The 24317-nt window shown below is 45.6% G+C and overlaps 2 protein-coding genes across 8 annotated transcripts in view; both read right to left on the bottom strand.

Annotated features, from left to right (window-relative positions):
- Positions 1-46: 46 nt before the first annotated feature.
- LOC109879816 (syntaxin-5-like) lies at positions 47-5772 on the bottom strand. Of its 4 annotated transcripts, XR_002253600.2 has the most exons (12): positions 4910-5041; positions 4171-4405; positions 3974-4044; positions 3232-3287; positions 3056-3126; positions 2724-2840; positions 2551-2607; positions 2236-2320; positions 2000-2106; positions 1806-1927; positions 1463-1686; positions 47-1431 (listed from the first exon to the last, which is right to left on the bottom strand). XR_002253600.2 is itself a non-coding variant. In XM_031789769.1 (11 exons), exons 2-11 carry the CDS (start codon positions 4231-4233, stop codon positions 1527-1529), a joined length of 909 nt encoding a protein of 302 aa, XP_031645629.1. In that variant the 5' UTR covers positions 4234-4405; positions 5444-5772; the 3' UTR covers positions 47-1526. The 4 variants fall into 4 exon arrangements, 3 of the variants coding, with proteins under 3 accessions (XP_031645629.1, XP_020327575.1, XP_031645630.1); XM_031789769.1 differs by lacking the exon at positions 4910-5041 and adding an exon at positions 5444-5772 and having other exon boundaries at positions 47-1686; XM_020471986.2 differs by having other exon boundaries at positions 47-1686.
- Positions 5773-14181: 8409 nt separating this feature from the next.
- vegfba (vascular endothelial growth factor Ba) overlaps positions 14182-24317 on the bottom strand; it is a 28651-nt gene continuing 18515 nt past the window's right edge. For 3 of the 4 annotated variants that reach the window (XM_031789765.1, XM_031789768.1, XM_020471971.2), the window contains exons 6-12: positions 21900-21945; positions 21518-21714; positions 21353-21426; positions 21184-21216; positions 20279-20350; positions 18237-18422; positions 14182-18042 (exon numbers count right to left, since the gene is read on the bottom strand). In XM_031789765.1, the coding sequence (XP_031645625.1) occupies positions 18021-18042; positions 18237-18422; positions 20279-20350; positions 21184-21216; positions 21353-21426; positions 21518-21714; positions 21900-21945 (630 nt within the window). In that variant the 3' untranslated portion in view covers positions 14182-18020. The remainder of the gene's footprint in view (positions 18043-18236; positions 18423-20278; positions 20351-21183; positions 21217-21352; positions 21427-21517; positions 21715-21899; positions 21946-24317) is intronic. The other variant, XM_020471972.2, reaches the window with a different exon arrangement.

Here is a 24317-nt window from a genome sequence, read left to right as displayed (position 1 = left end):
TAACCTTCTATAATACTCTTACTCAGTAAAGAATTAGAGTCCTTTGTACTTCCCCATAGTTATTTTTTAATATGCACTTATTTCCAATATATTAGCACTTTATACACTGTAGAAGTCAAGGCATTTGGCAAAAAAAAGGGAAGAAATAGGAGTGTTTCCTTATTAACAAAGTTCTGGTCGTTAAATAATGGCCTGTACATAAACGTCTGTCCTCAGAGAGAGAGAGGAAGAGGACAGTCTCCAATAAAGCAGTAAGGTCCAAACTGGCCAGTAGCAGAGAGGATTGATAGAGAAAGTCACTTCACTAGTGTACATTCAGCCCTTCATACCGAGTCAGAACCATCAACATGTCACCTGTTAATAACAGCTGTTATAACCTGTTAATAAGGCTTTCTCTCAAGTGACAATACAAAGTAATGACATATGGTGCCATTTGAGACTCATCCGATTCCCTATTTAGTGCACTACTTTTGTCCAGGGCCCATAAAGCTCTGATCAAAGTAGTGCACTGTATAGGAAGTGGCATTTGGGACACACAACAGGTAACAGTATTCAAAGTGAACCCAGCTGACTTGCTGGCAGGTAAAGCAGATCTAAACTGTTCATTCTGCAATAACAGTGTTATGTAACTTGTTATAAAGTGTTTGGGTCAGACTCGTCACATTGTGTTTATGATTGGATCTATGAAGGGAATGTCCTCTTCAGTTTAAACAGCCTTTAACCCTCCTGTACTTCATAAAACAGCTCATACCACAGGTGTCTTGTCACATTTCTTTGAAATTGAAAGTACCCATTTGGCAAATAAGGAAGCGTGAAAGCTTGAAAGTCCCCCAGCAAAACAAAAAATGTTTTCACTCATGCGTGGTGTGAATGATAGAGCGAGAAGTGCTTAAAGTCCCTCTCTTTAATAAGAGGATAACAATGAGGAACAAAAACTAGAATACATAATTACAATATGAGAAAGAAAACTCCAGTATTTTGTGTGCTCACAGACAGGAAGTTAATGAGTAAGCCCTTCCTGTCTTTCCACCAATCAACACTACGACGCATAAAATAAAATTAACCAAAAACCAAAACTAGTTTGCAGAATCAAACCATTAAATAGCAATTTTTGATTAAATGTTTTATGATGATTTAGTCTCTAAAGTAACAAAGAACAGAATGACAAGAATTGTGGTCATACTATAAAGTGTTTCGACACCATATCCTTTTCATTACAGGTATTTCCTTCATCTCTGTGGGGGGAGAACTACTATAATTTGTTGGTCTGCTGGACCTCAAGTCCCAAACCGTCCAATAACACTCCATTCCCACTGCCCCGGTGCTGTGGCAACCCCTCATCTCAGTCCAAGCTTTCCCATTGTCTTATTTCAGACAGCATGACCCCGCCTGAACTATTGCTCGACTACTGTTTTATAGGAGTGACACAACCTATCAGAAGAGACACTAGGAGTGACACAACCTCAGACTTCCCCCCTTCCTTCTCTTCTTCATGATTCCCCTCTTTCTCTGTCGTTTCTCCCTGCTCAGGCGAGGAAGACCACAAAGACGATGAAGAAGACGATGAGGACGAGGAAAATCTTGACCATAAGCCAGCGGTTGGAGGACACAGACTGGAAGTACTTTAGGATCTCTGTGTGAGCCATGTCCACATTGAGCTGAGTGTCCTCCACGTTAGCATCAATCCTACAGGGGAGGACAGGAACAAACACATAGGGCTTTAGATAAAGATCTGGCAGTGCTCAAGCATCTCAAAGTTCCTCCTCCTCTGTCCCCCCCCCCCCGCGTCTCTCTCCCTCCCTCACCTCTGTACGGTCTCCTCCTGCTCCTTCACCATGTGCGCCAGCTGCTGGAAGATGGAACCCAGCTCTACGATGGTGCTCTCAATGTTCTGCATGGTGTCTGCACGGCTCTGGATGTATGAGTCCTACACCACAGAGAAACAGCATTATAGTAACACTGACAAGACACAATACAGGTGTAAATAAAGTGTTTGTACCTGCTCATCAATGAGCTGGAGCTGTAGAGGGTTAGACTGGTTGTCCATGTTGATGGCCACCTCACCCCCCATACTCCTGGACTCATCCTGCATCAACACTGAACTCTCTGGCAGAGGAGATGGTCAGTTGATAGAAAATAAAAGTTTGGTGATTGAAATTCCAAGAGACATTTGTGAAGTTATCTGGTGTAGGAATGAGAGGCTGAAGGTGAGATAAACATGGTGTTCTATCTTACTGAAGTTGTTGGCGAGGAGAGGAGAAGAAGAGGAGACAGGAGGCTGAGAGAACTGTTCTCTCCTGCTCTTCTGTTGCTTCAGGTTCTAGGGACAGAGAAGGACAGAGTATCATGTTTACTGTACATTTTTATTGTTTATGATCTACTTCACTTGCTTTGGCAATGTTAACATATGTTTCCCACGCCAATAAATCCCTTCATTCAAATTGAAAGAGAACGAAAGAGAAAGAACGATAAACTCAACCTAGCGTTATTAGAATTCTTCAGGTTCAGTGGCAGAAAGTTCCAGGGGCTGGAAGTTCCAGTGAATCTTACCTCTGTTCTTACTTCTAGAACCGACTTGAAGTCATTGGACATGGATGCCAGTTTGGACTGCAACAAAACAAAAACCTGGTTGTTGATTATTAAAGCCTCAGGTTTCATATGGCTACATCATTTTACTCATCCACATCAGTTACATAATGCAGTAGAGGCACTGGCCGTCAGACCTGCAGGGAGACAACGATGGTGTTGGAATGGGTCTGGATGTGTCTGCCGCTGGGAGCTCCACGTGAACGGATCAGATCCTGCAGCTGGGCTATCTGCTTGTTCAGGCTGTTAATGTCCTGAGAGGGGAATAGTGGGAGACATACAGAAGAGAGTCAAACGGGGCACAGAACAGTTACACATAGACTGCGCCCACTAAAACAGTTTGCCTCTGACTAGAGATTCCACCTGACTGACTGGTCATCATGTTTGCCATTTATAGTTAATGACGAGAGACAGCCGACTGTTTTTATGGTATCTGTGTCAACGCAAAAACAAAACAAAAAAATCTCACCTGCTTGATGATGTAGGTTAACTCTTCAATCTCCACTGCCTTGTCATCAAATAGAGATTTTCTTTTAGCCACTAAAAAGGTCAAAACAGTCATATATCCAGAACTTTGACAAAACAAGTTACTCAAAATTGTTATTCATGAGAAATGTTAAAACATAAATATTTCTATATACTTACATATAGTGAGTTTCTCTAGTTTAGCAAACGTATTACTCAGGTCTTTTCCTATTCTCCTGGAGGGATTCAAAACAACAGGAGATTGGCATCAGTCATAGGCCAAAACATGAAAACAGTGAAAGGAATCTGCTAACTCATGTACATAGCTGCATGAAGGTGCAGGTACTTTACCCCGGACCTTAGAGACTTCTGCCCTATGTACATTGTCATGGAACACATACTGTTTTACCCACTTCATATGTATATACTGTATTCTAGTCTAGGCTCATCCTATATAACTACTGCAGTACACACTTTTTCTATTCATATACTGTCCATACACACCATTGTATGCATAAATATATATTTATATTCCGGAATCTGACCTTGGTCGTTCTGATATTTCTTCTTTTTGAGATTTGTGTGTTTTGTATTGTTAGGTATTACTGCACTGTTGGAGCTAGAAACATAAGCATTTCACGGGACCTGCCATAACATCTGCTAAATATGTGTATGCAACCAATACAATTTGATTTGTAAGATAACAGAAATGAACAGACTGCATTCCAAAGACATCACACTGAGCTACAATGTGATCAAAACACCATGGAGAAACTAACAGCAACAACTGGCTATTTACTAAACTTCAAACCAGACACACAAGTGTCAGCGACACCTCTGAGAAAATGGGTTGTGCACTGTAAATGAGTTGGCTGGCTCTTTGGGTGTGATTGGTGGCAGTGGCACTGGCAGTTGGACTCACTTGGCCATGAGGGTGAAGTCACTGCGTTGCTTGAGAGCACTGAGGGCCGGCTTGGTGGGCTGAACACCATTCTGCAGAACGAGAGAGAAGCATGAAAATAGTGATCATTGTTCCAGATTACATGAGGGAAAATGCATAAGAAACTATAATTTGGCTACTTCAACATCACTGCCCTTGGGTCTCCCATACCTACATACCTGTCTGGTCTGTAGGGATTTGCAAGCGGACTGAAACTCATTGGTGCGATCCCTGCACGTCATCCTGGTGCAGGTATATCACCAGGAAGGGTCTGAATGATCTTGGTAGTGTCCTGGAGACGGTCCGTGCTCCGTGGAAAGTCGCTACACCTCCTGACGTCAACTCCTAACACCGAGGCGTCGATCCGTGTCCATTGATGTTCACATATACATTATCAATGTACACACATCTGTACTGATAGGAGGAACAGAAACTAATTCAAGTAAAGTAACATTTTGCTAGGTGGTCACCGATGCCCCGCGCTGCCTAAATAACTTAATTATCTAGTTAGATATTTACCAATACTACGTCTCGGTTTTATTTAGCAATTCAGCTTGCCCCCCACATAATAGCTAGCTAGTAGCAAGTTAGCTAATGTTAGCATAGCCAACATTACCACTGAAACAGAAACAAATGTTACCAGACACTAGCATGACAGTAATACAATATCAAATTATTGCTAAGATTAGCTAGAAAAAAAACTGTTGTCATTTACATGTTCTTAAGCATTGAGCAATTTCGTTACTCCAAGCTAACGTTATTTAAAGAGTCGACTCCATCACAGCTGATGATGTTTTGCTAACCCTAGCGACGTGGCTTGAATGTTTTCTTTGAAGAACCAAAACTTTATCTCATAACCACTAAAATCAAACGTATATATCTAGTTTTACTCGATAAACGTTATAAAATTCAACTTACTATTCGCGAACTTCCACAAGATTTCACAGATATGTCGATGTTTTTAGCAAGCCGAGTCTGATAGAATGAAAGTTTGAATCCGGGTCATTTCCGGATGCTGACGTCATTGCCACGTCCACCACTGCTTGAGCCCCAGCCAAAATACACCACCAGATGTCGCCATATGTTATGTTTTGTAAACAGATATGTCAACTAATGCAGTATTCAAGCCAACTTGCTGTTTGTTATTGTTTCTTCTAGGTTTAAAGGCGGTTGACATACAATACATGTTGCGTTACTGCCACCGACTAGACTGGGGTATAAAATCCCTTAGACTTGGCTTGGAAAAGGACAAAAATGAAATCATAAACAAATACCTTACCATCTAACCTACCCAATTCCTTTACTTAAACCTATCTACTCCTACCTCAGGCCAAGGGCCTGGAAGAACGGCAAACCACAACTCTACACCCTGTAACTCTTCTGATATGAAATCTCGTACACCCAAATACTTCTCTGCAGGTGCCTCTACAACCTTTATTTTCTGTGACTTACATTTCATCCAATCTTACTGATGCGGCAGGTAGCCTAGTGTTTAGAGCGTTGGGCCAGTAACGAATGGTTGCTGGATCAAATCCCAGAGCTGACAAGGTAAAAAATCTGTTGTTCTGCAACAGTTAAAACTTCTCCAGGATCGGTGGGTCCCCCACCGGACGGTTGAGTTAACGCAGGCTAATGCGATTAGCATGAGGTTGTAAGTGTAACAGTATAGCTTCCATCCCTCTCCTCGCCCCTACCTGGGCTCGAACCAGAGACCCTCTCCCCATATAACAACTGCCTCCCACGAAGCATCGTTACCCATCGCTCCACAAAAGCCGCGGTCCTTGCAGAGCAAGGGGAACAACTACTTCAAGGTCTCAGAGCGAGTGACGTCACCGATTGAAATGCTATTAGCACGCACCCCGCTAACTAGCTAGCCATTTCACATCGGTTACAAGTAATAACACAATTTTCCCAGGACAGACATATCTGATATTGGTAGAAAGCTTAAATTCTTGTTCATCTAACTGTACAGTCAGATTTGGGTATGTCATTTTTGGTGAAAATTTAAGGGGCAGATCCTCCCCAGTAGGCAGTCATTGTAAATAATACTTTGCTCTTAACTAACTTGCCTAATTAAATAAGGTTCCATTTTTTGTTGTTGTTAAATACATCACTAATTTCCCTATCCCTCTACTGGCATAGATCTACTACTCACACAAATCCTCTCAGGATCCCTCCCTTTTGACCCATCTTCCTCTACTTTCTTCACTGCCTCAGCATAGGACACCCTCTGTACTACTCTGCACGAACCCTGGTAACCTCAACCTACTTCTCTTGGACCAGAAACTTCTGATCCCCAGCCCCATGGGCACCCCTACAATTAACACATACAGCTTCTTTCCCCAATAGAACACATTCCTTTGTCTCATGCCCTTCTACACACTCCTCACACCTAGGAACCTCCCTCCTACACACTAATGCCACATGCCCAGAAGCTTGACACTTGAAACAACGTAATGGATTCGGTTCAAAAGCTCAGAGGATAACTGAAATATCCTAACATCACTTTGTGGGGCAAACACAAACAATTATCATAAGACCTCTTCGGGTTACCTTCACCAATTCCACAGCACCCAACTCCATTTTCACCCACCTTGTAACCACATACAGTGCATTTGGAAAGTATTCAGACCCCTGGACTTCTTCCACATTTTGTTACATTACAGCCTTATTCTAAAATGTATTCAATTATTTATTTTTCCTCACCAATCAACACACGGACAAAGCAAGAACAGTTTTTTAGATTTTTTTGCAAATGCATTAAATATTAAAAACCAAAATACATGATTTACGTACCTATTCAGACCCTTTGCTATGAGACTCAAAATTGAGCTCAGGTGCATCCTGTTTCCATTGATCATCCTTGAGATATTTCTACAACTTTGAGTCAGTCTGTGGTAAATTAAATTGATTGGACATGATTTGGAAAGGCACACACCTGTCTATATAAAGGTCCCACAGTTGACAGTGCATTTCAGAGCAAAAACCAAGCCATGAGGTCAAAGGTATTGTCCGTAGAGCTCCGAGACAGGATTGTGTTGAGGCACAGAACTGGGGAAGGGTACCAAAAACTGTCTGCAGCATTGAAGGTCCCCAAGAACACAGTGGCCTCCATCATTCTTAAATGGAAGAAGTTTGGAACCACCAAAACACTTCCTAGATGAGCAATCGGGGGAGAAGGGCCATGGTCATGGAGGTGACCAAGAACCCGATGATCAGTCTGTGGAGATGGGAGAACCTTCCAGAAGGACAACCATCTCTGTAGCATTCCACCAATTAGGCCTTTATGATAGAGAGGCCAGACAGAAGCCACTCCTCAGTAAAAGGCATGACAGCCCACTTTGAGTTTGCCAAAAGGCATCTAAAGGAGAAACAAGATTCTCTGGTCTGATAAAACCAAGAGTGAACTCCTTGGCCTGAATACCAAACATCACATCTGGAGGAAACCTGACACCATCCCTACGGTAAAGCATGGTGTTGGCAGCATCATGCAGTGGAGATGTTTTTCAGAGGGTGGGACTGGGAGACCAGTCAGGATCGAGGAAAAGATGAATGGAGCAATGTACAGGGAGATCCTTGATGAAACCCTGCTGAAGATTGCCAACGACCTCAGACTGGGGCGAATGTTCACCTTCCAACATGACAACAACCCTAGGCACACAGCCAAGACAATGCAGGAGTGGCTTCAAGACAAGTCTCTGAATGTCCTTGAGTGGCCGAGCCAGAACCCGGACTTGAACCCATTCGAACATCTCTGGAGAGACCTGACAATAGCTGTGCAGTGACGCTCCCCATCCAACCTGACAGAGCTTTAGAGGATCTGCAGAGGAGAATGGGAGAAACTCCCCAAACACAGGTGTGCCAAGCTTGTAGTGTCATACCCATGAGGACTCAAGGCTGTAATCACTGCCAAAGGTGCTTCAACAAAGTACTGAGTAAAAGGGTCTGAAAACTTATGTAAATGTGATACCATTTTTTCATTTTTTATAAATTAGCAAACATTTCTAAAAACCTGTTTTTGCTTTGTCATTATGGGTTATTGTGTGTAGATTGATGAGGGAAAACAGCTATTCAATCCATTTTTGAATAAGTCTGTAACGAAACAAAATGTGGAATAAGTCAAGGGGTCTGAATACATACCAAATGTGCTGTATGGATCAGCCAAAAGGCAGGGATCCACTTTCTCAAACTCTCACTCCTACCATCACAGACTCATCTTTATCTTGACCATCTGTGCAAGCCTCGGGCTTCGGGAACTTCAACACTCCTACCATCACAGACTCATCTTTATCCTGACCATCTGTGCAAAGCCTCGGGCTTTGGGAACTTCAACACTCCTACCTTCACAGACTCATCCTTATCCTGACCATCTGTGCAAAGCCTCGGGCTTCGGGAACTTCCACACACCTGCCATCTTGGATAATTCACTTCAAGAACTTCAGTACACCTGCCATCTTGGATAATTCACTTCGCAAACTTCAGTACACCTGCCACCTTGGATAATTCACTTTGAGAACTTCAGTACACCTGCCACCTTGGATAATTCACTTCGAGAACTTCAGTACACCTGCCACCTTGGATAATTCACTTCGAGAACTTCAGTACACCTGCCACCTTGGATAATTCACTTCGAGAACTTCAGTACACCTGCCACCTTGGATAATTCACTTCGAGAACTTCAGTACACCTGCCACCTTGGATAATTCACTTCGAGAACTTCAGTACACCTGCCATCTTGGATAATTCACCCTCATTCACTTCTATTTCTCCTCCAGATGTAGATCCGGTGTATGGCTTGCTCTGCTTACACTTTCCTCCATTCTTCTTCGACAAACAATCTACCTTTTCCCACCATCTTCAACCAACTCAAGCTCACCTTCTACCTCCCTCACTCTCTCCCTCTTCGACTCTTTTTCCCCTCCATTCCTCCTCCGTTTTCCAAGTATGTCTCTTTATGATAATATTGCACTTTTACTAACATACATCTCCTTCTTGCCCTCAAGGGACTAGACTGTATTCATTTGAAACCTGCTTCATACGGGAAAACATTTCAGTAATTGAAAATGAAATGTTATGAACCAGTTAAATGTAACACTATGGTGAAAGGAAAGATATGCGAAGATAGTGTGGCCCTTACAGAGTATAGTGAAGATAACAGTGAATACCAAACTCCAGAATGTGAGAGGGGAAGGGAGGGAGACAAACAGAGGGAAGGCGATATAGCTACACAGATGAATACCGGTAGGGAGATAACATACAGGACTTGCTCAGATCTCATTCTATACCTACTGGCTCCCACATCTTTACCTCAACAAGAGCTGGCATGTTCAGACCACAACTATGTCCTCACCTATCTTCTCCCCTGCACCTCTCCTATACCCTCTCCTCTCTTTCCCTATAACCTAGACTCTCCGCCCACCTCAACCCTTTCTGTGATAAAAGCCTATGTTCTCTGATAATGCAGGGGAAAAAACTAAACAATATCTGTGCATTTGAGTACATTAATATTGTAAATACATTTTACAATACCACCCTACTAGAATCTGTAATTCATCTTCTATTGGCTTCTATTGGCTTCTATTGGCTTCTATTGGCTTTTATGTTCTCTAAAATGATTATTTTTAAACAATGAGTCAAAGCAGCACAGCGATGCATGTTTCCGTAACAGATAACACTGATTGTATTTTCTTTTGTTCACCAAAGTCACAGGGGACTTAAAACATCATTCATCTTCCTGTCAGAGAGACATGGTTGGCCATAGTCAACACACAGAACATACACACATTGTAGGCCTACAATGACATGCACTCTCTCTCCCTCTCCCACACACAGATACCATCTAACAACACACACAGTTCAGATACCGTCAACTACCTGCTTCAACACAGCTGCTGCTACAAAAGCAGAGGAAAACAAGCCTGAAGTTTATCATTAGAAAAATATAGCACTACTCCACACAGAGAAAATGGGAAAAATACAGGAAACCACTTTCACAGAGAGAGAGACAGAGAAAGAGAGAAAGAGAGAGGGGGGGTGAAATAGGGAGTGAAGGATAGAGAGAGAGAAAGAGAGAGGGGGGGAGTGAAGGATAGAGAAGGATAGAGAGAGAGAGCAAAAGCAATGTCTTCTCATTATTTGTTGATTTCAAAAAAGCTCTCGACTCAATTTGGTATGAGAGTCTGCTATACAAATTGATGGAAAGCGGTGTTGGGGAGAAATATACAACATTATACATCACACACATTTCTTTCCACAGGGCCATGGGGTGAGACAGGGATGCAGCTTAAGCCCCACCCTCTTCAACATATATATCAACAAATTGGCGAGAGCACTAAAACAGTCTGCAGCACCCAGCCTCACCCTACTATAATCTGAAGTCAAATGACTACTGTTTGCTAATAATCTGGCGCTTCTATCCCCAACCAAGGAGAGCCTACAGCAGCACCTAGATCTTTTGCACAGATTCTGTCAGACCTGGGCCCTGACAGTAAATCTCAGTAAGACAAAAATAATGGTGTTCCAAAAATGGTCCAGTTACCAGGACCACAAATAAAAATTCCATCTAGACACCATTGCCCTAGAGAACAAAAAACACTATACATACCTGGGCCTAAACTTCAGCGCCACAGGTAACTTCCACAAAGCTCTGAACGATCTGATAGACAAGGCAAGAATGGCCTTCTATGCCGTCAAAAGGAAGATAAAATACTTGAATCAGTTAAGGAACCCATTGCCCTTTAAGGTTGTGAGGTCTGGGGTCCACTCACCAACCAGGAGTTCAGGAGTTCACAAAATGGGACAAACACGAAATTGAGACTCTGCATGCACAATTCTGCAAAAATATCCTGTGTACAACGTAAAACACCAAATAATGCAAGTAGAGCAGAATTAGGTTGATAACCGCTAATTATCAAAATTCTACAACCACCTAAAATGAAGCAATTCCCAAACCTTGCATAACAAAGCAATCACCTAGAGAGATTAACCTGGAGAAAAGTCCTCTAAGCAAGCCCCACAGAGCCCCAGGATAGCAACACAATTAGACCCAACCAAATCATGAGAAAAATAAAATGACATAACACTGTCATGACGTTGCCCTCTTTGGGTACAGCAAGCCCCATCCTCCTCTCCCTGCCTCCCCCTTTCCTCCTTCAACTAGGCTGCTGTGGTCAGAGAGAGGTCGTAAATTCCTGAGGATCTCCTCATGGCCACACAGTATAGAGATAGAGTAAAGTTTCATAGAGAACAAAGGAATTTCTTCCACCTCACAGAACTTGAGGTCCGAACAACATTTACGTTCCGGAGAAGGTATAAATGATCGGTGAAGAATCCAGCTATGAACTGGTCCGTTTGTTACAACTTGGGGAAGCTCATGGGAGACGGTGCGGCCACATTACCATAACGCTGTTTATATAATAGCCTCAGATATGAGGTTTACATCTAATTGTTGTATAAGATGAATGAGTGAGTATGATACTGTTTGTAAAATTGTGTAATGTGATTTTGGACTGTTTAATGAAGGAAACTCCAATTCCCTTTTGAGTTGAACTAAATCAGAGGACCGCCCATGAGCCCAGTTAGGGTCAGGCATCCTGGGACAGCCCCTTTTATGCAATTCCGAATAAAAACCCAATCTTGAGAATTCCTCAACCAGACCGTGTTTCTCTCAATCAAGGGAGTACAAAGGTTGCAGACCATTGCTGAATCTTTTAACCATACCACGTGTTTAAACTCTTAGACTATCGATACCGACAGAATAAGAACAAGTCTTTGATATTGATTACTAGTCTGCAGCTAGGAATTCGGTATCATTGAACGCGAAGAACGACAACCGCTGAAACATCCATTCTATAACGAAACGTATTAATGTTACTCTGAACGATCCATCCTACAGAGAGAGAGAGAGAGAGAGAGAGAGAGAGAGAGAGGACGAAAACTGTCCAACAGAAACTAACTTTTCAACAGCGATCAAGACGACACACTGAGCATAAATATATATATTGATTGCAATTGTTCCCGAATGAGTGAGTGTTCATGTGCAAAGGATTAGCATTTCAATTGTTATAATTATCACTCTGTAGTGACTTCTTAGTCGACCCCCCACTTCCCTTTTGTCTAAAAAGCCGCCATGCCGGTTTAGCCCACTAGGGCACATTCTATCATTTCATGTAACCACATTTACCTTGTTGTTTTGTTTATGCAATTCTGTGAATTACTTAGTTAGTAATAAATAAATTATTTAAGACAAATTGATGTATGGATGACTCATAGTGAAGACTGGGTTTGTGCAGATAACCAACAATTTAGGACGTTTGGAATGAGACTAACGTGAGGTAAAGTAAATAATTCATTAATCAGAAGACTGGATCAGATATGAAAATATCTGAAAAGTTATTTTAGGAAATGCTAACTTTGTAATCTGAATATTTTCCTTGGTGCCCGGACTTCCTATTTAATTACAGTTACATGATTAATCAGTTTGATCGCGTAATACTAATTATAGAGAATCTTTGATAAAAACTAAGTCTTCAATTTAATGATAGTAAAGACACGACAACACACTGGTAGGAACTTACAAAAAAACAGAGCAAACTGGAATGCTATTTGGCCCTAAACAGAGAGTACACAGTGGCAGAATACCTGACCACTGTGACTGACCCAAAATTAAGGAAAGCTTTGACTATGTACAAACTCAGTGAGCATAGCCTTGCTATTGAGAAAGTCCGCCATAGGCAGACCTGGCTCTCAAGTAAGTCAGGCTTTGTGCACACTGCCCACAAAATGAGGTGAAAACTGAGCTGCACTTCATAACCTCCTACCAAATAAATGTATGACCATATTAAAGACACATATTTTCCTCAGATTATACAGACCCAACAAATCCAATTTGGATAAACTCCCATATCTACTGGGTGAAATACAACAGTGTGCCAGAAAGAGAGGGGAGCGAGCGAGAAAGAAAGATAGGGAGTGAAGGAGAGAGAGAGAGAGAGAGAGAGAGGAGGATGAGGAGTTTCAGGGACACATCACAACAAGTCATTGGTTCTCAGGGGCATCACCATCGTAGCAGACACGGTAAGTTCCAATATTACTCTTCACCAACATGGCAAGGTTCTGGGGCATTTTCAGAGAGTAGACAACGTTTTTACAAACAAAAAAAGAGATGAATCCTTGTCTCCTGATGGATGAGTCACTCTCTCTTCCTCCCTCTCTCCCTCTGTTCCCCTAATCTTGTGCAGGCGTCTATATTTAGTCACTGGCAGGATGCCCTTCGAGACAGGTAGGCCAGGCAGCATCGGCCTTGAGCTCACTCTCACTGGAGCCCACTCTGTCTTTCTCTCAGTGAGGGCCCCAAAAGATGAACTGCATCACTGAGAGAGATAGAAGAGGAAAGAGAGAGAGCGTGAGAGCGTGAGAGCGTGAGAGAGACAGAGACAGAGACAGAGACAGAGACAGAGACAGAGACAGAGACAGAGACAGAGACAGAGACAGACAGACAGACAGACAGACAGACAGACAGACAGACAGACAGACAGACAGACAGACAGACAGACAGACAGACAGACAGACAGACAGACAGACAGACAGACAGACAGACAGACAGACAGAGCTGCCTATCTCAGGGTGGGGAGGACCCCAAAAGATGAACTGCATCACTGAGAGAGATAGAAGAGGAAAGTGAGAGAGTGAGAGAGAGAGAGAGAGACTGGATTGGAAAGCATTACTCCTCATAGAAGCCAAGATAACATCTGCTAATGGAAATTGCACTGTCACTGCCTCAACCTCTGACATGAAAAGTCAATGTGAGGACGATTGAGTATATTCCCATAAAATCACATTATCATCACTCGTTTGAAGATGAAAATAATTGCCACTCAGCAGTACACACACAGACAGTGACGTAGACCCCCCCCCCCCCCCCCCCCCCCCCCCACACACACACACACACACACACGTGTGGCTGATTCAGCACAGTTCATGTGAGGAGGAGAGGCAATATTATTTCTCATATCACGTCACTCACACACTCTATATCCCTCCGTCCTTCACTCCCAGGGTGTCACTCTAATCATCAGCCTGTTTATCTTTCATTACTGTTCAGGGAGATGAAAGGGAAGAGAGGAATGAAGAAAAGGGAGGAGGGAGGGTGGCAAAGTGTTTACGGGAAGGAGAGACTCTACCAATAACAATACCTTTTACGAAAAATAACACGTTTCATTTAATAATATCTGGAACATTGTATCATGGTTGTTTTGAACATTTCCTGGTAGTATTAACATCTTCAATAGGACAGTATGCTTTGTTTACATAGACATCGAGTTGATTAATCAGACATAATATAGGCCTATTCTGCATGGTACAGACAGTTGCACACTTACATCAGATTGGGCACAAAAGGTGTAGCAGCATAAATAGTATCAGTGATATACACATCACAACGCAGTCTAACATGGGAGTATAGTTGGAATGAATTACACAACATTCTAAAGTATGCTCTACATCATACACAAGATGGTGGTTGGATATAAGACATAAGATATTATTATGTATGTTTAGTCAGGGTCTGCCTGCTATAGCTGAGTATAAGACCATGGGGGCTAGAATAGGTCTACCTGGACAGTCTACAGTAGACTCACTTTGTCCAACTCGTGGGTCTACAACAAGGTGGTTGAGGGAAGACTAGGTGCGTGCAGACAAGAGGAGCAACCAGCACATTCATTTAGACTATGTCATGGACATGGGTAGTATACTACTGCTTGAATAGAGCATTTAGTCCCTGTCTTTCTGTAACTGACAAGTTTCCTGTGGACCAACACACAGCTAGACAATGACGCTTTGCGAAATATACCTTGGGGGTTTTGGGTTGGCATTCATTGGCCACCATTCAGAGGAGAGGAGCTCACAGATGCTTCCAGCTATATGGAGGGGAGGCACATTCAGTAGATCTGTGTCTGGTCTGACTGCCCTCACAGGACCAACCTCAGAGCCTGAATTCAAACACACGTCACATACAGCTCACAAATCCCTCAGCTATATATCTGTTAACAGGCAGAGTTCAGAGAAATCGCTGATATGTCAGAGTTTTATCTCATATTTTGGAGAGGAATCTGCTACAACTTCAGCTAAAATACTCATATGGATCATCTCAGTCTGAATCAGAGACCATACTTATTGCTTAGTGAAGATAGACTTAGTTTGAGTTTGAAATAAAAGGACAATATAAAAAGGAATGTCAGTGGAATAACATTTGGAATGTGACACAGGCTCAGGAATTACATTAGTGGGGTTCCAGCACTGCTAAGAAGAGGTACAGATTGGAAGCTTGAACAATGTTAAGTAGAAATGAACCATTTTCAGTGTTGAATGGGGTTCTAACCAATATTGTAGCTGTATCCTAACCCCACAGCTCTACATATCCCACACAGACAGAGAACTAAGTGGTTTATTTTTACTGCAGTGGGAATGGCTATTTGCTAGACATCATTTTTCTGGTGATTATTTTAGTTACCCATTAGAATGTATATTGTGTCCGATTTTGTGGCCATCCAGCCTGTTTAAAATTCTACACAGGTGGCGATATGTTTAAATGCCTGATGTCTACCTAGTGGTCTTTGTCGGCCACCCAGAGGGACTCTTTATGTAGACGGATTACGGACAAATAAAAACAAAACAAAGAAACATTCCACAATATACAACATCTAATAAGTCAACTGGACAAAATGATGCCAAAATACAACAAACATTTGGACTTATTTAGACTCTTATATTGCATTCATTTCTAATCAGAAGTGTGTGTATGTGAACCCTTGGACCATAGCCAAGCCTCATCATTGTCATTCCCCTCACTGCCCTGTCGGCGTGAACAGCTCATTCACTCCAGAGCGGAGAGATGGAGACAAAAACCAAATCAAACAGATGACAGAACACCCCTCAGTGATCCAGCCTGTAAAACCCCTCAGTGATCCAGCCTGTAAAACCCCTCAGTGATCCAGCCTGTAAAACCCCTCAGTGATCCAGCCTGTAAAACCCCTCAATGATCCAGCCAGTAAAACCCCTCAGTGATCTAGCCTGTAAAACCCCTCAATGATCCAGCCAGTAAAACCCCTCAGTGATCTAGCCTGTAAAACCCCTCAGTGATCCAGCCTGTAAAACCCCTCAATGATCCAGCCTGTAAAACCCCTCAATGATCCAGCCAGTAAAACCCCTCAGTGATCTAGCCTGTAAAACCCCTCAATGATCCAGCCAGTAAAACCCCTCAATGATCCAGCCAGTAAAACCCCTCAATGATCCAGCCAGTAAAACCCCTCAATGATCCAGCCTGTAAAACCCCTCAATGATCCAGCCTGTGAAACCCCTCAAGGATCCAGCCTGTGAAACCCCTCAGTGATCCAGCCTGTGAAACCCCTCAAGGATCCAGCCTGTGAAACCCCTCAAGGATCCAGCCTGTGAAACCCCTCAAGGATCCAGCCTGTGAAACCCCTCAAGGATCCAGCCTGTGAAACCCCTCAAGGATACAGCCTGTGAAACCCCTCAAGGATCCAGCCTGTGAAACCCCTCAAGGATCCAGCCTGTGAAACCCCTCAGTGATCCAGCCTGTGAAACCCCTCAAGGATCCAGCCTGTGAAACCCCTCAAGGATCCAGCCTGTGAAACCCCTCAAGGATCCAGCCTGTGAAACCCCTCAAGGATCCAGCCTGTGAAACCCCTCAAGGATACAGCCTGTGAAACCCCTCAAGGATCCAGCCTGTGAAACCCCTCAAGGATCCAGCCTGTGAAACCCCTCAGTGATCCAGCGTGTGAAACCCCTCAGTGATCCAGCCTGTAAAACCCCTCAGTGATCCAGCCTGTAAAACCCCTCAGTGATCCAGCGTGTGAAACCCCTCAGTGATCCAGCCTGTAAAACCCCTCAGTGATCCAGCCTGTAAAACCCCTCAGTGATCCAGCCTGTGAAACCCCTCAAGGATCCAGCCTGTAAAACCCCTCAGTGATCCAGTGTGTGAAACCCCTCAGTGATCCAGCGTGTGAAACCCCTCAGTGATCCAGCCTGTAAAACCCCTCAGTGATCCAGCCTGTAAAACCCCTCAGTGATCCAGCCTGTAAAACCCCTCAGTGATCCAGCCAGTGACCATATGCTGTGAATAAGAGAGACTAACTGTGGCATGTTAACCCATCTGTGCCATTCAGTGTGTAGACCACGTAGATACAGTCTATGCAGCTATTCAACTCACTTAGCTATAGGTCCATGGGGTATCCCTGACGGCATTATACACACAACAAATAGCTGGTACGTGTGTGCATGTGTGTGTGTACATGTGTGTGTGTGTGTGCATGTATGTTCATTCACTATTCTATATCCTTACTGCACTTTAATGACTTGACCCTGGAATCATTCTCCTATCGGGGGGTCTCTCTGTACACAAAATATAACACACGTATCAATATCAGGATCATTATGTCTGTTGCCATTGTCTTTCTGCAAAACAGTCCAATAGCAGTTCATGGGCAAAACTGACCCACCGTGTCTATGAAGACAACAAAACTCAACATGAACACGTCTGTTAAATCTGATCTGTGATCAGTCTTTAAATCCTCTTCATGTCCAAAGTCCCAATGTCCCATACAGCATTGGAGGTGTGAGTGTTGAATTCTGTCTGGTCCACAACTAACGTCCTGGCGACTCACTACCTCACATCGCCCTCATGTTACCAGACATCTAAACTGTGCTTTACATTTGGTCCCATCATTTACTCTTGTGAAGGAGAGTGTTACATACATGTTGACTGGACGATAGCAGCTAAGCGCCTGAAGAAGATGTGTGATGAGACTGACTACACATATACAGCTCTACACACAGGTACATATATTTACGCTGTAATACTGCACTGACTTGGTGGTTCTGGAGGACAAGGAAGAGGAGAGTTAGGGGTACATCCTCCACTCCTCTTTGTTACCCAGACTTCTGCTTAGCATGGATGAGAGTGGATGAGCATGGATGAGAGTGAGTCTGGAACCAGCGGAGAGAAAGAGCATCACCGCCTCCTGGCCTCACATCTAAAACAAAAAATGAAACAAGAGAGAGAGTTTAGATCAGATTGATTAAATACGTAATGTTGGGATGTTGTTTAGCCAGGTTTGAATGTGGTTGTGATGCATGGTCACAGTTGATACTACATCTCTGTTAATGGTTCAAGCTCTCCTTCTATGGCTCTGGTCCTGAAGGTGGTTTGCTGTCACTGGACACTGACCTGCAGAGGTGCTGGTTGAGCCTCCTCCCTTTCTGACTGCAGCTCTCTGTGGTCACGTTGCAGCGACACCGACACGAATGCAAATCGAGTGTCCACTTCCTCCCAGGACAGGGGGTACATCGAGGGCCTGGCAAGGGAGACGGGATGGTCGGGGGAGGAGAGGGTGTAGTGGGGGGAGAGGAGGGTCTGTGGCGGTAAGAAGAATAGAACAAATACTGCAACTTTAAAACAGACCCCAGTGGCTTTCAAACCTGATGTTCCACATAGGATTCAAGAGGAATAAAGCCGTCCCTGTGCCCACTGCAGTAGACATCCTCTTGTCTGAGAGACCCTTTAATGTGCCATTGGCTGGGATTCCCATTAAGGAGTTAACCTCAGTCTGTCTAAGTGAGTCCATCCATGACTGAGTTAACTCACCCTGGCCTGTCTGGGAGGCTAATGGACTTCTTCAATGAAGTGATTTAATTAATGAAGCAGCTACAGAGAGGCCATCTTTGTGTGGGCCTGGCTGAGTGGTCATGACTGGGTTGCCACAGAGAGAGCGGGAGGAGTTGGTGGCTGTGCTGCCACAGAGAGAGAGGGAGGATGTGGTGGCTGGGTTGCCACAGAGAGAGAGGGAGGAGGTGGTGGCTGTGCTGCCACAGAGAGAGAGGGAGGAGGTGGTGGCTGTGCTGCCACAGAGAGAGAGGGAGGAGGTGGTGGCTGTGCTGCCACATGGCTGTACTGCCACAGAGACAGAGGGTGGAGATGGTGGCTGTGCTGCCACAGAGAGAGAGAGGGAGGAGGTGGTGGCTGTGCTGCCACAGAGAGAGAGGAAGGAGGTGGTGGCTGGGATGCCACAGAGAGAGCGGGAGGAGGTGGTGGCTGTGCTGCCACAGAGAGAGAACGAGGAGGTGGTGGCTGGGTTGCCACAGAGAGAGAGGGAGGATGTGGTGGCTGGGTTGCCACAGAGAGGGGGAGGAGGTGGTGGCTGGGTTCTCACAGAGAGGGGGAGGAGGTGGTGGCTGGGCTGTCACAGAGAGAGAGGGATGAGGTGGTGGCTAGGTTGCCACAGAGAGAGAGGGAGGATGTGGTGGCTGGGTTGCCACAGAGAGAGAGGGAGGATGGGGTGGCTGGGCTGGCACCGAGAGGAGGGAGGAGGTGGTGGCTGGGTTGCCACAGAAAGAGAGAGAGGAGGTGGTGGTGGCTGGTTTGTCAGAGAGGGAGGGAGGAGGTGGTGGCTGAGTTGCCACAGAGAGAGAGGGAGGTGGTGGTGGCTGGGTTGTCAGAGAGAGAGGGCGGAGGTGGTGGCTGAGTTGCCACAGAGAGAGAGGGAGGAGGTGGTGGCTGAGTTGCCACAGAGAGAGAGGGAGGAGGTGGTGGCTTGGCTGGCACCGACAGGAAGGAGGTGGTGGTGGTTGGGATGCCACAGAGAGGGAGGGAGGAGGTGGTGGCTGGGTTGCCACAGAGAGGGAGGGAGGAGGTGGTGGCTGAGCTGGCACAGAGAGAGAGTGAGGAGGTCGTGGCTGGGCTGGCACAGAGAGGGAGGGAGGAGGTGGTGCTGGGTTGCCACAGAGAGAGAGGAAGGAGGAGGTGGAGGCTGGGTTGCCACAGAGAGAGAGGGATGGAGGGAGGGAGGGAGGAGGTGGAGGCTGAGCTGGCACAGAGAGAGGGAGGAGGTGGTGGCTGGGCTGGGCTGGCCCCGAGAGGAAGGGAGGGAGGTGGTGACTGGGTGGCCACAGAGAAAATGAGTCACCAAATTAGGCAGATTACACACCTGCCAGTAACTCAATGGGATCTGATCTGAGTGATGGATGGGCCTGAGAGACACTGAGGGAACTCTGACCCCTATAAGAGGACATAGCTGACAGTAGCATGATGGGTGGAGAATTGAAGAAGAAAGGCTGAATTCACTATTTCTGCTGTGTGTGAAGTGATATTCTTGGAATTACTTGTGCGTACCCACAGAGAAACAGATAGTTGCTTAGACTTGTTCATAAAGCTTTATGTAAGTAAAGAAGCAACAACTCAGGAGTTAATTTAGCATGTTTAGTTGAACTTACATAGTTCCACTTTTCTTTCGTTTGGATTTTCCTCTCTCCCTTTTCCTGCCTTTCCTCAGAGGCTTTGCAGGCCTATTAGTCAGAGACATACATCTGTGTCAAACAACAATACATCACAATAGCAGATCAAAATCTAAATAGATACATTATAGAGTTAAATGCCTCTAATTCCATTTTTTTGTGGGATACATTTAAAGTCCAACAGCCTTATTAGAAAATAAAATGTCTGCCTCAGTCTCCCTTTCAAGCTTTCACTCTTGGGCCAGTAACTGAAAGGTTGCTAGATCGAATCCCCGAGCTGACATGGTAAAATTCTGTCGTTCTGCCCCTGAACAAGGCAGTTAACCCACTGTTCCTAGGCTGTCATTGTAAAATAAGAATGTGTTCTTAACTGACTTACCTAGTTAAATAAAGGTTAAATAATAAATACATTTTAAAAAACTACTTTTACTCTCTCTATCCCTCTGTTTTCACTCTTTCCCTAACTTTCCCTCTCTGTGGGCATTGACCTCTGTCCAGCTCTGTTGGTCTAACGCCAGCTAGTCACTCTGCCACTAGGTCAGGGGTGGGCTGGGGCTTCCAAACATGTGACAGAGCAAAAGTAGCCTTGCCTTAGCGTCTTCTCAGAAATACTATAAAATAACATGGTGTAATAATAATGTTGTATAGATATAGAAACTTCGACCTGCTTTGGTAATTGCTCTCAGAGCACTCACTCAGCACAAAGGGTAAGGTATCTCTATGGAGACAGTGGCAGGTGAACTGTCCCATGGGATATTAGGCTAGCGCTCGAGCATCACAAAGACACTAACTCACTAAGCTAGAAGTACACAGAAACAGATACCCAAACACACACAGACAAAACACAAATGTACACAGACAGCCACATACATACAGTACTGTACCTGGTAGGGGCTGATTGAAGATTCTCTTTTAGTCTACAGGGAAAGAGAGCGGGTTATTTGATGACACACACAGAGAATGCAGTCATGCATAGACCGTGTCTGTGTGTGTGTCTGTGTGTGTGTGTGTGTGTGTGTGTGTGTGTGTGTGTGTGTGTGTGTGTGTGCTCACCTGCACTCACACTGGCTGTGCTCAACGAAGTCCAGCTCAATGAGCTCATGCTTCATGAAGGAGGTCTTCATTAGCTGCAGAGTACAAAGACACAAACTACGGTTACAAATCATTCTGTGTGTGAGAGTGTGTACCTCCAATGCGATAGAGTGTGTGAGTGTGTACCTCCATGGTGATAGAGTGTGTGAGTGAGGGCACACACTCCAGTGCCTCGTCGGAGCAGCACCCACCACAGCGGCGGACCGACACACAGGAAGGCACGAAGAGGTGATGCGTCTCTCCTGGGAACTCCCGCCACACCTCCACCAGGGTATCCCTGGGCTCACAACCACTCCGAGAGTACACCTCCAACCACCGACGCACTGGAGGGAGGGAGAGACAGAAATTTCAGATGAATAGGTTTGACAAGGTCACTAACACATCACAAATCTAGTCATAATGTATTCATTCTCACTTTATGAATCTCAACTCTGTTATTCATACACACACAGTTACTCATCATCAGCCTGTTCATATATGCTGGTGTGATTATCACAGGGGGGGGTACCTTCTCTAGATTTGGGGGTGGTGTCCGCAGGTCTCCAGTGGGCTAGCTGGAAGAGCAGAGGAAGAAGAAGAGGTGTGTCAGGTGGTAAATCCCTGCATGTTTTTAACCTTATATACAGAGACGACCCCTAGTACCCCACAGCCCCTCGTACCCCACAGCCCCTCGTGCCCCACAGCCCCACGTGTCCCACAGCCCCACGTACCCCACAGCCCCTCGTACCCCACAGCCCCTCGTACCCCACAGCCTCACGTACCCCACAGCCCCTCGTACCCCACAGCCCCTCGTACCCCACAGCCCCACGTACCCCACAGCCCCTCGTACCCCACAGCCCCTCGTACCCCACAGCCCCTCGTACCCCACAGCCCCTCGTACCCCACAGCCCCTTGTACCCCACAGCCCTTCGTACCCCACAGCCCTACGTACCCCACAGCCCCTCGTACCCCACAGCCCCTCGTACCCCACAGCCCTACGTACCCCACAGCCCCTCGTACGCTCTCATGCTCTACACTGATACCGAATACCTTAGCTAGGTGAGTAACACACACAAAAAAAATACTATGTAGTTTACACACACACAAAACACAAGCACACACAGACGCACGCACGCAAACACATCACACCCACCCACCCACCGTCATTATTAGATCTGAGTGGACCAGGGCCACTGCTGAGAGAATGTAGACTTCGCCCAACCGCCCAACCCTGCCCCTGTGCTCTCTCTACAGTTTCGGGTTTGGGCCCATTTAATTTAGAGTTCACCGATGTGTGTGTGGCCATTTTGTGAACACATACTGTAGTGTCTGAGCAACAAGAAACATGTCAGATCACATGGGTGTTTCATTCATATCACAAATCAATCAGCTCAAAATATCCCCAGGAGTAGGGCGGGCTATAGCTCCACAGACCGGCCCCTAGGAGAAGTAGGGAGGGCTATAGCTCCACAGACCGGCCCCTAGGAGAAGTAGGGTGGGCAATAGCTCCACAGACCGGCCCTAGGAGAAGTAGGGCGGGCTATAGCTCCACAGACCGGCCCCTAGGAGGAGTAGGGTGGGCAATAGCTCCACAGACTGGCCCCTGTGGAGGAGTAGGGTGGGCAATAGCTCCACAGACTGGCCCCTAGGAGAAGTAGGGTGGGCAATAGCTCCACAGACTGGCCCCTAGGAGGAGTAGGGTGGGCAATAGCTCCACAGACCGGCCCCTAGGAGGAGTAGGGTGGGCAATAGCTCCACAGACTGGCCCCTAGGAGAAGTAGGGTGGGCAATAGCTCCACAGACTGGCCCCTAGGAGAAGTAGGGCGAGCAATAGCTCCACAGACTGGCCCCTAGTAGGAGTAGGGTGGGCAATAGCTCCACAGACTGGCCCCTGTGGAGGAGTAGGGTGGGCAATAGCTCCACAGACTGGCCCCTAGGAGTAGGGTGGGCAATAGCTCCACAGACTGGCCCCTAGGAGGAGTAGGGTGGGCAATAGCTCCACAGACTGGCCCCTGTGGAGGAGTAAGGTGGGCAATAGCTCCACAGACTGGTCCCTAGGAGGAGTAGGGTGGGCAATAGCTCCACAGACTGGCCCCTAGGAGGAGTAGGGTGGGCTATAGCTCCACAGACTGGTCCCTGTGGAGGAGTTGATACTGTCACCCCAAGTGTGTGTTCGTTGTACTGCTCCCAGAGAAGACTATTCCCCTCCAGGCTGGTTGCATTTGTTCCTGGCTGACACTGGCACAGTCTCACTCTCTCTGTGTCTCCCTCTCTGACACACACACAAGTAATGTAAACAGTGCCCGCCAAGCTCTTGCAGCAGCCCACACAGTGCCAGCTGCAGCATCAGTCTTAGACCTTCTAACTGCCAAAATTAACCCAGCTTTCCCCCAGGGGGACGAGTAGAAAAAGCCGTTGTGACCACTGTGTGTGTGTGTGTGCGTGTCAGAGAGAGAGAGAGAGAGAGAGAGAGATGTGGGCCCCAATACAACATGATTCCCAGGACCTGCAACCTGATATATCCCACGGCCACGCAGCTCAATCAGGGCAGCTTCAGGTCACTACATGTTCTTGATATAAAACCAATCTGCCATGTGAAAAGTTGTGTGTCTGAGAGTCTATTATGTTGGCTAATTATTATCCATCCCCATATGTCACTCATGTACAGTACATCTACCTTGTGTTACAAAGAACATGTCAGTCATTCTGACAGAGTTGTGCCACATTGTACCTATCCATACATGGTACATGAGTCTACCATTAGTCAACATGGTACATGCTCTAGGAGAGTGAGAGGTGCACCACAGAATTCTGTAAACCTTCATAAGCTCAGAGCGTCAATGACCGTGGGGGTAAGCTCCAAACACACAAGGATCAGTTCGAAACAAAGACGCTATACTGCTCCTAAAGTCACTGTATTCCCATCTTTATTTTCCCTTCAAATAAA

This window comes from Oncorhynchus kisutch, linkage group LG15 (genome assembly GCF_002021735.2).
Source record: "Oncorhynchus kisutch isolate 150728-3 linkage group LG15, Okis_V2, whole genome shotgun sequence".
NCBI classification, from domain to species: Eukaryota; Metazoa; Chordata; class Actinopteri; order Salmoniformes; family Salmonidae; genus Oncorhynchus; species Oncorhynchus kisutch.
Note: the sequence above shows the minus strand (reverse complement) of the source record. Positions and strands in the feature narration are given on the sequence as shown.